At 40.1% G+C, this 17,981-nt stretch overlaps 1 protein-coding gene across 2 annotated transcripts in view; it reads right to left on the reverse strand.

Moving 5' to 3' along the window:
- LOC108900553 (ephrin type-A receptor 6) overlaps positions 1–17,981 on the reverse strand; it is a 188,157-nt gene that overhangs the window by 18,317 nt on the left and 151,859 nt on the right. For both annotated transcript variants that reach the window (XM_051070334.1, XM_051070323.1), the window contains 3 exons: positions 9,666–9,790; positions 9,074–9,254; positions 6,058–6,166 (listed from right to left, as the gene is read on the reverse strand). In XM_051070334.1, coding sequence (XP_050926291.1) covers positions 6,058–6,166; positions 9,074–9,254; positions 9,666–9,790 — 415 coding nt within the window. The remainder of the gene's footprint in view (positions 1–6,057; positions 6,167–9,073; positions 9,255–9,665; positions 9,791–17,981) is intronic.

Genomic DNA, 17,981 nt, shown 5'->3' on the forward strand with positions numbered 1-17,981 from the left:
GTGTAAAATATAAATACTAGTATTACACAGGACATTTTAACATTAAGAATGATTTTAAATATTAAAATATGGATTACAACTCAAATTCATGACCTGTCTCACAGCTTCATACACCACCCTACATCATCTCCCACACCTCCAACTCCCAACATCATGATACAACAACAGGCTACATGGGAAACATTAATATTAATTGTGTCTACCTCACCCTTATTAATTAGAAGAGTAAATATACACAGACACTGTAAAAGAATAAAGTACATTCTGCAGGAGACAGGATATAGTCCCAACTAAACTTAAACAGCAACTAATGTACCTTAGGATGTAGTACAATTGACACACACACATTACATTACAATTATAACGACACAGTGCATTTCTGCACAGACATTTCTGTGGTACATTCCACACATAAAATACCTTTAGTACAACAAGAACATATAGCCTGAATCAAAAAACTGATAAGTCATTTCCACAATCTGACCTTAAAAAATGACAACCAAGCAATCAACACAAAATGTGAAGGAGCAGCTTCACAGCTTTGTGGAAACCTCTGTCTTTATGTCACCAGTGGTATAACAAAAGAGGTTGCTTAACCAAGTTACACATTTTGCTCACACTCTAGAGTAGTACAGTGTATTATATAATATAATAAGAGAGGACCATTTTCTTCTCTCTGCACTCATTGTTCCACCACTAAAATGCGACTGCTCTTAAAGTCTAACCAACACACCACAAATAACACAACACAGTAGAGTCACTGATAAAAAGAAATCATACACGTGGATCCAAAAATACAGGAAAACTAAAACAAACAAACAAACAAACAAACAAATTGACTAATAATATCACTAGTTAAACCAACAGCACTGAATCATGACAACAATCATAAAGAATGAATCTGTCCCACAACTCTGTAGTTTTTATTTTTAGTCTCTTCTAGCAAATTTGTTTGGTTTAATGGCGTATATACTGTATCACTGAGTCTCCAGCAAACAAGTTCTGCTAAACCCACTGTGCACTTCTAGTCAAGTATCACTGGAGATAGCACTCACAGAGTACTTTAATAGGAGCACCACACTGATAAGGATAGTTGACTTTCTGCTCAAACAAATGTGATACATTCCTTTGCCCCATAATTTCTGCAGATTTGTCATCTGAACATTCATGCTGCAAATATCTAGTCCTATCAAATCCCAATGGTGCTCTGTTGGATTCAGATCTGGTGACTGAAGGGGTCACTAAAGTTCACTGAACTCACTGTCATGTTCATGAAGCCAGTTTGAGACAACTTCTGCTTTGTGACATGCTGCATTACCACGCTGGAAGTAGCCATTAGAAGATGAGTAAATTGTGACCATAAATCAGCACCACCGGTCTGGACCGCTCACACAAGGCAGGTGGTTGTCTCAGTTACTGTGGCCTTTCTGTCAGCTACAACTAGTCTTGGCTGTTCTCTTCTGACCTCCCTCAGCAACAAGGCATTTACGTCCACAAAGATGCTGCTCACTGCTGATTTTTGTTTTTGACACTACTATGAGTTCTGAGTTCATTCTGAAACTCCAGAGACTGTTTTATGTGAAACTCTCAGGAGAATCCGCAGTTTCAGAAACACTCAAAGCAGCCTATTTGGTATCAACAATCATGCCATGGTCAAAGAATACATCTTCTGCCCTGAACATGAGGTGAAGCAAGGGTGGGGCCTAAGTAACTGTCTTAAACAACAAAAACAACCTCCCCAGGAGAGAGGCAGAGAGTACTGTATGGGAAAAAAAACAGCCTAAATGATGGGATAATACAGACTGTTATTGGATAAGTTAGGAATGAGAATGCCAACCATACTAGCGGACAAAGTGCGTGTGTAAACGCCTCCTTGCATGAGTGTGTGTGGGTTCATATGATCACATGTGAGCCTCCTTCTTTTTGAAGACTTAACATAATCCGGGTTGCCAGATTAGAGCAGGTGTCAGAGGGCTATGAGCCACAGGTTGCCAGGTTGGGCTTCAGCTAAGCGAAGTCTGTGGGATCCTGGACACTGATAGACAGAGCAGATAACATGGCGAGTAACACTGGCAGAGAGGACAAGAAAGGGATTTGGAAAGCTACTGTTGACCTCTGCTGATGGGGTCAAGCTGTTCATTAAAGAAATGGTGGCATGTGCCTTTATCAGTCTTTTCCAGTCCTATCCTCTGATCCCCTTTATCCGCCTATCCCTCTGTCTCTCTGGCTTTCATGTTGAAAAGAGGCCGCACACACACAGACATAGACACATACACACACAAAGACCTTGGCTTCTTCCACTGCTCTGTGGGCTTTTGAGCATTGTTTCAGTACATATTCACACACATATTCACGAGTACTTTTCACAGCTGCATGCACCTCGGTAGAACAACCTTGCCCAGAGCCCTAATCAAAGCATCAGTGTAATTCAAACCACTCCTCTCTTGCCCTAACAGAGTCACCTCACTGTGGCACATCTCCCTGCTGTAGATGCTACAGAGGGCACAGAAGAAAGGAAGGATTAAAGAAAATATGAAGAAAATTGTATAATAGAGTTGCAGTGATTGATAGACAATTCAAGGATAAAGAGTGGACATACAACTCTTTCACATAAACTCTTCAGCTAAGCTACATCCATGCAGTTGTGATAGCTTTGCTCCTGTACAAGTTGTCACTCTCTAAATTTAGCATAAGTGGATGCAAACAAATGTAAATTTAGGAAGCTTTTAGGGCAGCCAGGTGTTAAAACTCCTTGTACGGCAGGCCCTCTTATATCCTCACTTGTGTTGTACAACCTTACATGTATGAGAGCAATGCGACTGAAAGCTCGGGCTCTTTCTCAGGCAGCTCAAGTACATTTGCAGCTTTTTGAAACTGACAGAGTGAAAGTCCCTTCTACACAGGGCAGAGGGACTGCATTTATGACAGAATGTGGTAAAGTCAAAAAACACTCCAACTACTGCTGCAACTGCTTTTAGCTGGATTCAGGTAAAAGAGGCCCTTCTTGTGCTAGAATGCAAAAAGCTTAGAGGGCTTGCTTTTCCTCTCCCACCTGGTGTGCATACAACTTTTTAATAGACAAAATAGGAACAGAGACCCTCACATGCTACACATGCTGAGATTATAAAGGAAAGGAAAAAACACTGAATGCCTGAAAGCTTTCAGCTTTTTTGTAAAGGTGATGGACTTAAAAAAAGGATCATGCCAATGTTAAAGGGCTTCACGGTGAGACCGTGCACCTTACAACGCTGAACTTTCATCTGTGAAGTTCACTGCTCACTTGTGTTCTATGGCAACCAGTTTTTTCCAGTGGGCACCAGATACTATCTCCACGGTAACTAAGGGTCACATTTATGAAAATGTAAGTTGGTGCTGTCTTTATTAAATCTATCATTTATTTATACTTTTTTAGTACTTCAAAAAAAAAAAAAGTAATGTTCTCACTCATCAAGCTTTTTGAATAGGCAAATGCTTAAGGCTTGCTGACATATAGTACACTCACAGGGCTAGGGTGTGAACTACTATAGCTGGAAAGTTAAAGGCCAAGGCTAGTCAGTCAAAATACATGGTATGCCACAACAGCGGTCTCTTTTCTTTGTTGTGAAAATTTTGCCATTGTATAATGCTGGTAAGACCATGCCTTTAGGAAACAACAGCTGAAACCAGTGTGCATCAATTACTGAAGGTTATGGTTCATGTTCTCCCTGTGCTTGTGTGGGTTCTCTCTGGGTACTCTGGCCTCTTCCCACAGTCCAAAAGCCTGCAGGTTAGATTATCTGGTGACTCTAAATTACATGTAGATGTGAATGTGAGTGTGAATGGTTGTTTGTCTCTGTATGTCAGCCCTGTCATAGACTGGCGAGCTGTCCAGGGTATACCCTGCCTCTCACCCAATGTCAGTAGAGATTGGCTCCAGCCCCCCTGTGACCTGTAGGGTTGAACAGTACAGGCAATGGATGGATCTCTACATTTCAACATGACCCTGTAAATAGTTGTAGAAGAAAAAGAAATGAATCACATGTGTACTATGTGAAGCAGTCCATGGATTTGTGGTGTCTTTCTTCCTGTGCTTGTGAGAAACTCCATTTATTTTCTATTCAGTATCTTCATGGTGAAATGTCAAATTATTTAGTTTGCAAACTTCCCCCTTCCAAAACACAGTCTAATCTCTTTTTTGCCCCTGTGTTGTTGATTTCTGTTTTGCAGAGTCACACACCTACGCACAAGTCTACAAACACAAAAACAGACAGGTGACTCTATTTGTGAGTGTTTTGAGTGTGTGTCTTCAGTGTGAGAGGACTGTTTTGCTGCTTTGCTTTTCATTGCTTCTCTGAATATCACCGTGAATGCGCGTGCTAGTATGTCCACCTCCTCCTTTATACATGAACAGTGTGTCTGTGCACTTATGTCTGATTCAGGGTAAAATCAAGAAATCTGTTGTTAGGGAATAACTATAATCATTATTACATGAATTTGAGTCTAAATGTAACACTACACTTTCATACACACATACACACACATGTTCTTAACATCTCTATGGAGTCATATGAGTTATTGAAGCAAAAAGTAACACAGCCTTTTTTAGTGCAAACTCTAACCTCTAACCCAGGCAGGAATAATGAACACCTACAGCACTGTAAGCCAAGTAATATGAAGCTCATATGTGCAAGAAGGAATGAGACTGTCCTGCTGTAAAGAATGAGCCCATATGTTGTCTGTGCAAACAGCTTATTACAACCCATTGTTACTTTTTATTAGGCGACCTCTAGCAGCCGTAGTAATTATGACAGTAGCAAAGAAGGAAGTCAGGTGAGGAAGAGGTTGGGTTGGGTGAATGGGCAGCAAAACACCAGGAGACTGGTGTCCATTTCTTGTGAGAAACCAATAATCAACATTATTTCTTTCATCCATTACCTCGCCACAACCCCAACTGCATTTTTATTATTGTAGCCATGACAACGAGGGTCCTCTAATCTCAAGGAAGTACTTACTTTAACCCAAACCACAATCTTTTCCTAGAACTAACCAAGTAGTTTGACCATTACCATTCCACAACCTTAACCACGTGATTACTATTGTTACCATGACATTATTGGTACGCTCCTAAGAGTCATATGCAAGGGTAGGGACAAGTGACTTGTGTAGCTGTTTAGTGGAGGAACGTGAAGTTGCTGCACCAACCAAATAGGCCTTTTTCGTTGAAATCTGTTATGATTGACTCAGCAGGAAAAACACAGGTGTAGAGGTGACAGATCATTTGGTGCAACTGTGACAAGTAAAGGAAAAGAAGTAATCTGCTTGTGAAGTTGGGCAAAGTCAAGTTTCACAAGAAAGTGAAATTCTAACCATCTCAACCCATTTACAATCTGAGTTGGTCTTGTTCGCACAAGAGGTGCATTTAGATGAATTGCAGTGACATCTTTGGGACAGTCAGACCAATTAAGGCTCTGCACATCCATGTAGGTGTGAGTTATTGTGGCTGATTAGGCCTCTTCTCTGGTTAAAGGTGGCTGAGCTAAGACAGAAATTACCTTAGGTTAACAAAACTCCTCATACTGCTAAGACTTACAAATTGTTCTGCCATGACAATTGCAACAAGTGAAAGACATGCTAATCAAAACTGTCTGTACATCCACACAGTTTTGAGAGGAACTCTAATCAAACTAGTTTAAAATAGGTTAGTGTTTGTAGTATTTGTCCATTCCTTGAAGAATGACACATAAAGTCTTAGACAGATATCTGTATAACGAAATCGTACACTTTTACCATAAGGAAAAAACACAGCAAAGTCCGAAAATTAGTAAAACTGGGGTTAGACCAATGTGGATCAATATTTTTGGAATCAGTATTTATCTCTCTTCTTGTCAAGATGTAGAAGCCTCAGTTTGGAGAATCACAGTACATTCTGCATCAATATATCAGAAGATGGCAACACTGACAGGCTGATTTTAGAATTTTCAACTCAAAGTACTGGCAGGATGATACATCAGTTCAAACTTCAACCAAACCATGCAGTGGAATACTCATGGTGCACAAAGGGAAGTGAATTCATCTTACCTTCCAGTGATGAGGAGGAAGAGGGTCAGGATGACGAGGAGGGTAAAGCCGCCAACCGCTGCCGTGACGATGACCAACACCTGGCCTTGATCAGAAGCCATGTCTGATGCTGAAGGTGACAGAGAATGGGCGACGGTTGGAGAGAAATTGGGATGACGGGGAGAGGATGTGGGCAAAAAAAGGCAAAGAAGAATAAAGACCAGAGGGTGGTGGAATTGGGAGGAGAGAAAAATGATATGGAATGGAAAGACGATAAGTATGAAAAGTTGGATGTAAAAAGCAGTAAGGAAAGAAAAGAGGGAAATGGGATGGGGGGGTGGGATAAAGTGAGAAGAAAGAGAAAATTTTCATTCAACATCATCTTAAATACTACTCTCTATCAGTGCGCCATACAGAGACCGTGCACGCTCTCTTGATAGGCAGATATTATGGAAAGATGTTTGATCAATTCTTTGTCATGCAAAAACCCTCCGTCAGCTTTCGTACTGAAATGATTCATATGCTGTTTAATTAATATTATTCATTCATGAAATTGTGATTTAGTCCATGATCATTTGGTTAAATTGGTCCCATTTGATATTCATGATTTTCCCTTTTCTGTGTCTTGTCACAAGGCTAACGAATCCCAGATAATTGAAAGATGATTGCTATTACCGAACTTATTTCTACAGTATTTTGTGCTTAATGAATATGAATTGAAGATCAGGGTGCGTGGTCGCTGGACCAATAAGTGAGGCTCATGTGGGTTTATAATGTACACTATGTGAGTGTACGTGAGTGTAAAGAGTGTGTGTGTGTGTGGTGAGAGTATCAAGAATATGTGTGTGTGTGTGTGTGTGTGTTTGACTGGATAAAAGTAATTACAGATCACTCAGAGGGAGGGAGAGTGAAAGTGGCGGTGGCCAGATCACACAAGACATTTCTCCCAGCTTTACGCACTCACACACATCACTAACTAAGCAGATGTGTTGGACTGACGCTGTTGTAATGAGGTGTGTGTGTGTGTGTGTGTGCGTGTTTGGATGGAGATGGAGAGATAGAGAAGGATAGCAGAGGACAGGGATTAAGAATGCAAAAGTGAGGGATGAGGAAATGAATGACAGAGGAGAGATAAAGACAAACAGAAGAGAGAGAGAGGCGGAAGTGACAGACAGATACACAGGCGGATGGAAAAACGAACGGGTGAGACAGTGACTGACAGGTGGACAGACAGACTGACAGAGAGGGAGAGAGCGACAGGGGCCAAATCTGCTTTCTCTTTCACATAAAAGGCCAGGCAGTACAAAGGCTTGGCCAAGCACCGTCTGATCCGCAGATAAAGCAAAGCTCTGCTGCTTTGGAAGGGAGAGAGCCACTGTGAAGCCAAATCACCCCTCAACAATACCTGACCTGACATAAAAGGGCACCTGGACCTTTGTATTTTATGACTGGACCTGCAATAAAGCTACTACTCACACACACTAAAAAAACATTGATTCAAAATACGCTGAAAATCAAGGCTGTATTGTGAGACTCCCTTGTTGATTGTATTCAATTTTTCGATTGCAATTGCTACTGATATCCTGACCTTCCAGGGGTTTAAGGGTTGTTACAGCAACCCATATGAAATTCACACTGTAGAAAACATCCTAGACTAAGAGATCCAGGTTAGCACATCAGTTGAACAATATACAAGGGTTTGTAATTGTCATTTACTACCAAAGCACAGTTTCATATGAACCTGTATATGAACCTGCTATGACTCTGAAAATGGCACATTTTCATTACAAGATCTCTGGACTGAAATATAACACATCTCTACACAGTACATTACAATCATGAAATATATTTTCCTGTAAAAAAGCCATCACTGTGAAACTTTAATTAACAGTTTATTTCGGTATGCTAAAAAACACAACTCCCTCCTGCTGGAAATATGACAATTTGTGACAATAACAAGCTCTCTAAGTGTGTGCTTTTTTTTTTAAAAACTTTACCAGTTTTCTAGTTCTGCTATACCAGAACTAGTACAGCTATAAAAATGGTATCACTGAAAGTACTTAAGCTAAGCTAATGATACATTAAAGTTCAACTATAGTGCAAAAAATATAAAAATGTATATCAAAGGGTCAGAAACAGAAAACAGAAAAGGGTCTGTAACAAGCACAGAGAAAATATTTTCTGCAAAAAAAAAGCTCCTGATGGTAACAACAATAAAATTACATAAAGTCAGATGGAAAAAAAAAACAGTCTATGCTGATATTTTTCCATATTCTAACCCACAGCAATCATAAATATTTTACATTATTGCCACTTTCCAAAGAGTGTCTAAAAAGAGTGTCTAAAGTGTCTAAACTATTTTCATGAAAAGTCCATTCAGGAAGTCAAGAACAGTGTGAACAAAAATAGGAAATGTGAAAAGAATAATGTGAAATTGGTGGCTTTGGTGACTTACTGTCTTGAAGATGAGCAAAAAGTTAAACATATATGTTAACATTTGGGTCATTTAATTGATATTTTAAAATAATTAAACTAAAGTTTAGTCAGAGATTACACCTCACTTACTCAACAACAAATTATTGATGTTGTAATGCTAAAGGAAAAGTCTCAACAGCCTTTGATACAGCCCATTGGTTTGATGATTTTTGAGACTGCTTGAGCTCTGTTCATACAATAATGGATGACTGATCATTTTTCACCAGTCTCATCCCAATTTGACACGAGTGAGATGCTTTCTTTGCTGCCGACACAGGATTTCTTCACACTTCATCTTTAAAAAAAAGAAAAAAAAAGTGCACTTTTACCTTTTACCTGAACATAAACCTAATGATCTTTACCCCAAACCAAAGTCCTGACCTCATTCTAGTCGTCTGCAGGGGTGATGAGCTGCAACATACTTTTGGAAGATTTTCTCATCTTCTTGCTTTGCTCAGAAAACACTGTCATCAGCAGAAACACAGTTATATACACATTCACACAAAGACAGGTGTCTCCCTTCCCACAAACAAGTGCTATGTAGATGGTCTCAGGTACTTACAGTCTCCTGTAGTTTCATATTCGTATTTAGGTGAGTAGGAACTGTATCCAGCTGGCGTGCGGGTGCGTATGCTGAAGACGTACCAAGTTGCTGGTTTTAAACCTGAGATGATCACACTGGGAGCCTTGGTCTGCGTGGATGAGTAGCTCAATTGCTCGTGTTCCTGTGGGAGAGAGTGAGCCTGGAAGATGATAAAATAATAATCTCAGCAATTCAGAACAGGTAATTATCTAGTCACTGATGACCACATTTACTTATGTGAAAGGTACAATGCATCTTAACTCCAGTTTGCACTCACAACATGTGTGCAATTACTGTCTCTTTCACTATGGCAGCTGCTAATTGGACAACCAATGATCACAACTGCTCAAAATCACAGGAACCAGTCAATTTTGTTTTCTGGGACCTGTTATTTCACTCATTCACCTGTCTTATAAACAAGGAAACAATGAACCACCTTTAAAGATTGCATGAAATCTCAAAATCCTGGCTAAATTCATTTGCTACATATGAAATGATCTGGACCAGGATTATTTGTCTGCACCACCCACAGTTTAAGACTGGACATGGAAATAAGCGGGAGTCACTGTACCCTCTCATAATATTTGATCTCGTAGTCTAGGATGGGCAGTGATGTCTGTTCGGGTTGCTGCCAGGAGAGAGCGATGCTGTTGGGAGAGGCCCAGTCCTTCTTCAGTGCCCCAACCACAGATGGACCTGGTTTGAAAACACAACATGCAGAAGTCAGCTTCAGTGTCTTGACTCTGGCCACGTGAATCAATTACTCCGGCTACCGTCATGAGTATCTCAATATTTATGTAGAACTTTTCACTTGATGTCATAAAATGATATTAGCAAGTTGATGCTCAAAGAATTGATGGAACAAGCAAAAGAATATTGTAACTGTATGTGTGACATTTTCATTGTGTGGGTTAACAATATCATACATGATCAACACCTACCCACCTTGTCATCATGAATAATCACACCTCCACACTCACACTCAATTATTCTATTTCAAAATCAGTGTGAAAAGCATTCAGACAGCTTTCCCATAAAACCAACTAGTTTCCATCATTACATGGCTATAAAATGTAGGCCTGCTTTTCTCATGTGTATTCAAAGCGAAGTGATTGCACTGACTACTGGCTTTTCTTTTTTTCATTTATTCTTCAGTAGCCTGCCTGGGGAAGCTGTCTGCAGCTCTCTCTTTGACTGAGGCTGGGTATTAGTGGCTGGAGGCTTTGTGTGCAGGGAGGGGCTTATGGTTTGGGGGTTAGGGTGATTTCAGGGTTAGGGGTCAGGTGTTAGATGAGATGAGAGATATGGACTTTATGGTTTTGAGTTTGTTAGTCATGTCCCGTGAGACCTACTGCTACCAATCTAATAGAAGGAGCTGAAAGTGAACATCTCTGTTCCCTTAATCCCACTTGTATTTGTTCTCTCTTCCTCACCACCTGTCTTTTTTGACCATTCACTCTGCTTGTGTTGCTGGCTTTATCTGTTCTCATGTCCTCCTCATACATGTTTTTTAAGATTTAACTTGTCCTCTGCTCCTTCCTTTTCAGCACATCTCCTAATTCCCATTCCCAGAAAAACAAATTTCAGTTTCTTCCCATGGTCCTGTGGTTCTTAAAGGGATAGAAATAAAATTCAAATAATCTCAAGTGGTGTTTTGATTGTATTGTAATGTGTTATACTCTACTAACATGGGGACGTGTGTTCACAACAACTTTGACTTTACAAAGACATTTCACAAACATGTTGGCCATTATTTTTATTGATTAACTTGTGGAGACTGTGATTACAAAAAAGTCAAATGTGTAGTTAATCAAGCAGCCAACAACTCAGGTCAGTAATTTTAACTGGATTAAAACTTGGTGACCGATGAAATAGGACTGGAAGGGTGAGCTGTACTGTGCTGCATCTAGTATACATTAACTGCACTTTTACATTAACTGCATTTTAATGCTTGGCTTCTCCTTAATAATTGACATCGTAATAGCCATTTAAAATTTGGTAGGTTGTCTGAAATGTTAGCGAAATAGAACAACGTAATATCATGCGTGACTGAAAACAGCTCATAATATTAGCATAATCAGCAAGCTCAAAGGGTGTGGTGTGCATGGACATATGTGTATGTTGAGATTTATGTGAAATCAAATGCGTGTGCATGTTTTTATCTTATGAAGAGAGTATGGAGCAGCCTTCCCAGCAACACAATAAGGCAATGCCTGACATCTTATTAAGTGTTATTATTACATATAACCTCTCATATGACCATTTTTTAATTATTCAGAGCGTGCTCGCATCCAGTGTTCGAGAAAATTCATCTCAGGGGGATTTTATCTAACGCTGCCTAATGAGCCACTCTGTTGAAACTGCAACGTTGCAAGGCTTCTTGCGCCGCTTGTCCCAGCTTGGTACAACAGTGGTGGCAGAGTGGTACGGTGTGTGGCTTGAGCCATGCAATGGAGGCATCAAACTAAGACACAGCAAGATGGTCGGCATCTGCTGTTTGCATATTGGGCCCTGACAGGGAACAATAAACACAGTCAAAATATAATCTCCCTCTGACTCACAGATTCAAATCAGCCTCCTACCACAAAGGCACTGAAAAACACACGCTTAACAGATTTGTGCAAACAAACAAGGAGACACATATTTTGGGAAGCACTTCAAGACAGGGTTAATCATGACATAGCACTACTTCCTAGGGAAACTGCATAAAGGCCACAGTTAGTCTGATTGAGCTATCTTTTCCAAACATATACACACATGTATACATACAGTATATTATTTCAACTAAAGTCCTAACTGAGAGATTAGCCATTAGCCTTAAAAAAAAAAAACTCTAGAGCCCAACCATGAACATATTTATCCATAAAATTACTGATGACTCATTACAAACAAGAAGGTGGTCCCATGGAAACTGGATCTGCGTATTTATGTTTATGTATTATCACAATAATACACACTAAACACACTAGAAACACACTGGACAAAATGGTGAATTACTGTATGTCTGTCTCTGTGTGCACAGTGGGTGCATTATGTTTACTTCCAAAGGCAGGAGTATGAAACACATCGCCGTCTACTGACACTGACAAGATACTTTGAGGACGCAGGACGCGCAGCAGCCATCTTTAATGATTCTGTATGTGGGTTATTAGAGCTGCAGCATGAAATCTGCCAGAGGAACCGACTGTGTTTCTCCGAGATGCAGGAGCATTGGAAAGCCATTAGAAACACCAGTCAATTACAATGCCCGATGGATGGATTTTCCAGTCAAGCGTGGTTAAGCTCAACATAAACTAATGGGGAGTCTTTAAATGAGCTTGACCTGCATATGATTTTAATTAGCTTTCCTGCCCTAAAGGCTTCCATTAACTGTTTAAAAAAAATCAATAGAGCCAGTATTGATGCTGTGCGAGAGCTTAAACGATGTCCTAACACTCCACTGATTCACTGCTGATAGAGAGATAGAGTGAGAGAGAAACACACACACACAATATAGGTGCTCTTGTCTACAACAGTCATATTGATATGTCTGGCTCTTTTCTAGGTGTCTGGTTGTGTTTGTCTTGAAGCTGACGGAAATTGGTTCTTCAGCATGAAGCTTTAATGATCAATAGGATGAGAAGAGTTACAAGAACAAACCCGTGCATGTGCACATCAGCTCTGAAAACACACAAATATTCAATTTGCCTGAATTCACTGTCTGCCATTGTCAGGTGTTTGGCGTGCGTCAGAAACACTTCATAGTTGCTTCAGGGAATCAATGAACGGATTGAAATTGTCTCCAACGTTGCCACTGGGACCTCAAGTAATCAGATGGAGCTGTGTCACATTTATATAATCTGTAATGTCTGAGTGCGTACATGTGTGTGAATGCGGTTTTGTGTGTGGTGCTTTTACAAACCATGAGGCAGACCTGAAGTGACATGGGGTATGCTTGGAGGACTACCATCATTACCCTTCATTAATGCTGTAGGTCATTCTCATTGCACTGTGGGTCATCTGCTCTGTGCCATGAACTCCAAGCATAAACACAGACACCACAGAGACCTGATAACAGTCAAGCAAATTGTTGGGTCTCAATCTAATTATAGAGTTGACGTGAGTCAAATAAGTGACTGATCTGCTCAACTCAATCAAGCAAGAAACTTTTGGCTCTTTAGCTCTGATCTCTGTGTTATCCACCAGGGAACTGCACTGCATTGTTAGCCCTGCCTTTCTGTATGTCAAGATATGTGTTTAAGGATTAGACCAACAATTTGGGAAATATGGTTATTTACTTTCTTGAATAAATAAATTAAAAATCTAATTCTGTAACTCCCTACAAAACACTCCCCCTGCTTCCAGTATTTTTTATAAGCAAAGGCTAATGTCCTTTTTGCACTTTATAGTGGTATCTGTTTTTGAATAGGCATATATCCCCAGAATGCTGAATTACTTATATATTATATATAAACAAATTAGCCATATTCTCCAACTTTTCTTTTAGTGCACACCATATTTACTGTTGACATATTTTAGCAGTGCCCTGGTAAGGAGTGCTTTTATTATGACACTGGAAATAAATAAACCTCTAATTTGCAGAAAAAAAATAATTATTTCTAAAAGGGGTTATTACAACGTACTCTGTAAAGTGAGACTATTTTGAACTCTGACACCACTTTCTGATATCAGACCGGCATTCGACGAGAGTCGACTTAGCATGTGTTGGACCTAATCAGATGAGCCAGCTGTCACCTGCTTCTCATTTTCAGCACAGACTCCAATCTGCAGGGTAGTTTGAAATATCCATCTATTATTAGGGATCACGGTGGATCCTTAAGGATCACGGTGGAGCTGGAGCCAATCCCAGCTGCCATTTTACAATTGACGTATACAGCTTTTCTACCATTTATTTACTTCACTTTACGTCCATTTCTCGTGCAATGTTTTTCTATTCACTTCTGTGGGGATCCCATGTTTGCAGCAACTTTTCTTCAAGAACATGGTTTTTGAAGACTTGATTACTGTGCATCAGTATATAAAGCCTGCTTCTGAATCCATTCCACTGTGTACCCATGGTAGTTTTACATTCCTTCCTCCATCTCCTTCACTACAATCTCCATATGAAATGCTGCAATTTGCTGGAAAATCGTCTACAGCAATCTCTTTCCCCGCTGTGGCGATATGGGCTTCTTTTTCCACAAGCATATTGTCGCTGCCTGCAGTCTCAGAAAGGAAAAATGGATGTGACCCCATGACACTAAATAGCTGTCAACCGGATCTAAACTGGGACAGTTTCTTGTTCTCCCTTGGTACACCTGCACTCCTCCCCTGCTGTGGTGGCTGTCTTTAGCATGACAGTGGAGAAAAGCTCCTTAGACTCCTTTGCCCCATCCAGATGGTGGCTTCAACAGCTACCCGGACCATTTATCATGTGTATCTGCTGAGTACAGGGAGTTAACAGGTAATTAAAATCATCAGTCACGCAACAAAAGCAGGGACTGGGGAGGCAGTGAGAAAAACAGAGAAGGAATGAGACCTTTCTGAGACTTCTGAGCTATTTCTGTGACTTTTGGTTGCAGCAGGAGAGAGGAGACTGAGAAAATAGGAGTAGGGAAAGTCACTACAAAAGAAAAGAGATAGATTAAAGAAACCTAGTGAGACAAAGTTTGACTTTGGATGGTCTTTGACTTGCAAACCGCCTGTAACATTTATCCCTTTGTCCTCTTATTGACAATTACCACTAAAGCAGTGAAAAAGGGACAGACAGATACAAAGTGAAAAGGAGTGTTGTCTACTGTCACGTGCAGAAGGTTTGCGCGCTAGCTAGCGTGTCTGACACTCTAGGGTCCTGTCTTTAATAGGGTTCCAGCTTGCCAGTGATCCCTCTTGTTCCCACTTAATGGGGATGTGGAGAGGCAATGACGTGTGGGAAAGGCCAGTGAAACCGGGCCTATACTGGCCCACCACAATCAATACTCATTTGGCCTCCACCTCTCTTTCCCCAAAAGTAATTAACGAGAAGAACGGAAGTATCTGGCTGCTGACAGCTGATTTCCCTGCCGGTCGCTGTCCTTAACACCCTGTCCACTTCTCATGCTTCTACTTAAAAGCTTCATTATGGTTGAAACCAAGCATTCAGTATTGGAAAGTGACACAGACACGGGCTGACACTGATGTCGATGTCGCATAATATTCTCACGTGTGACGATAAAAAAAGAAGAGGTGTCATGCTCACAAGTTCTGTGTTGTTGGATAAAACATAAATTAAATTTGTGATGATATTTTGGCTAGTTTGTGTCTTTCCTGTTTCATATGATGAAGCTTGTTTTTTTAATTAGGCAACTACTGTACAATGGAAAACTACACTGTCACTTTTTGTTTGAAATTCTAATTACCATTTAAATATGGAAAAATAAAAGAATTAATCCTGTTAATCATAATTCTCTAGTGAAACAGGCTGTGTTTTATTGTAGTCCAGCTGGGGTTGTTCCAAAAGTTCACTGTCCCTCTGATCCATTGCATGCCCCACCAATAAAGTAAGTTATTGTTCTTTTCTATTGCTAATGGAACATGGTAAAAACTAAGCTGTTCTTATTGGATAATCATAAAACTGTCAGAAAAGTCAGGGGCATTTTGGATTCTACAAAATAGAGGTAGAAATTGTGGATAAAGGTAGGGCTGTTTGGTGACTGTGTAAAATACAAATCAAAGGTAAGCAACATTAGACTGACACTTAAGTGAGGCACCTGAGGCACAACAAATAAACAGGGTAATGTGGGTTGCATTCAAATAAACTTTTTAAATTAACTTTGTGGTATTGTGTGTTTTCAGTGACTTCAATTGGACTTGATTTTTTAAAAATCACAGCCCATCATAGCTCAAATATTTTATCCAGATTTCACAATGATAATGATGGTGATGTCAATGACAGTAAAGGCTTTGATGACTGTATGTTTATGGATTTCAATAGAAATCCTCATTGTATAATTTCAAGCTCATGCAGGAAACACATTTGTAGTCAATACTTTGACTTCAATATATACATAAATATACTTAACCCTGAATATTGAACAGAATAAAAATTTCCTGTAGCTTCAAAATCTCTTGTGTCCTCTCCTCTTCACTCCTCTCCTCTCTGAATAGGACAGCACGGGGAGAGGAGTGGAGTACCTCTGCAGTGGAGGTACAGTATAAATAGCAGCCAACCCTCCTATAGCACCCAGAGCAGACTTAAAGCAGCAGAACACACAGCAGGCAGAGTGGCAATACACTCTTTCCTATAGAGATCATTTCAAGCAGAGCCATCTAAACACAACCCTGCTGTCAAAGTCAACCATCCAGGAGTTAAAATAGCCCACACAACTGATACCATGCTGTGTGAATGGGTCATGAAGGATTGCTTGGATAACACTTGGATAACGATAGCACTCATAATGCACAATGTGACAGTAAACGTGTTGAAGGATAATACAATCCCTGCTTGGGCCAAATGTGTAAAAGGTCACCATTCCGAAAATGGTACCATGTACAGACCAAGAAAAGTGGGACAAACTGACACTTAAGAAATATAAAATGATTGAACTAATCAATATTAGCAAACTAATGTTGAGGGAAGCACATTTCCTGAGTGAGGACAGTGCGCCAAGAGGCTAATATCACTCCTACGGCACTTGCAGATTCCCAGTTTAATAAAAACTGTCTGACATGGAGGAATGTACGAACAAATGAATGAGAACTGAATGACCTGTGATCACGTACATGATGTTTTTCACAAAAAGAAGTAGGGCAAGCTTTTTAAAAGAAATGTCAATGTATTTGATGTCTCACTCAAAGTATATTTGAATACACTGTGGAAAAGGAGTACAAACTGTAACACCTTAAGCTGAGTGTGTGTCAGTGGTTAGAATGTATAAGGGTCTATGGAGATTTAAGTTAGACCTGCTGTCATTATGAATGGTTTGATGGAGTGAGGCTAATGCATGTTTCATTTAAATGAACTGAAGCGACAAAAGGCATTGGCAACTGATTTATCTAAGTTTCAGAAGACAATGGATCCGCATTCTTGGGAGAAATTCACCCTGAAGATTGAAGAGGGCATTGAGGAGGGAGTTGAGAGAGGGAAAACTTCAGAGAACATCCATCAGGATTGCAGAACAATGAATCCAATCGCTCTGTATTAATGAGCCAACGCTTAAAATAGTTCCCGTTGTGAGGTGAAGTCAGGGGAAATGATCTTTGCAGAGGGGGAAGAAGCTTCCTGATAAAAGTCTGGGGATAAATCATTTTGCGGAGTAGAAATAGCTAATCTCTTTTCCTTCAAACTCCCCACCTGCTCTGAACACTGCTGAATAGCGATCCTGGGGAATAGCTATTCTTAACGCTGACTGGTGAATAGGTGACTTACTGTATGTCTGGGGGGCTCGGAGGAGCTGGCTGAAGATATATATGGCCACACACAGCACTGTACATGTGGGCAGCTCATGGATGGCCTTCAAAACTTAAAAGCAAAACGGTACAAAGGTCTTTCCAATATCCAGCATCTAGCGACAGTTCAGATGTTGAATGTGTTATTGAGTAGATTTGTAGAAATAGTGGTTGCAGTGTATGATTTGATTATCTACACTTGGTCACTCCCACAGCAACTCTGACATTTTAAATAGAGGTGCATCAATATAACTTCTGGATTAATATTTATGCTGAGTAGCTCTGAGTTTATTTACTGCACCTGTATAAAGTTTAACCTTACATACACTGTTAGCACCCATACAAGGATTGGCATTTTGGCTCTCACAATGGCATAACAATTTTTGGACTAAAAAAAGGAAAAAAAAGGAAAGAAAAAAGAGGCTGACAATTGCAGTTTCACTGGAGTCATGAAAGAAACCATTGACAGCGAAAGTAACAG

The sequence above is a fragment of the Lates calcarifer genome, linkage group LG1 (genome assembly GCF_001640805.2).
Source record: "Lates calcarifer isolate ASB-BC8 linkage group LG1, TLL_Latcal_v3, whole genome shotgun sequence".
NCBI lineage: Eukaryota > Metazoa > Chordata > Actinopteri > Centropomidae > Lates > Lates calcarifer.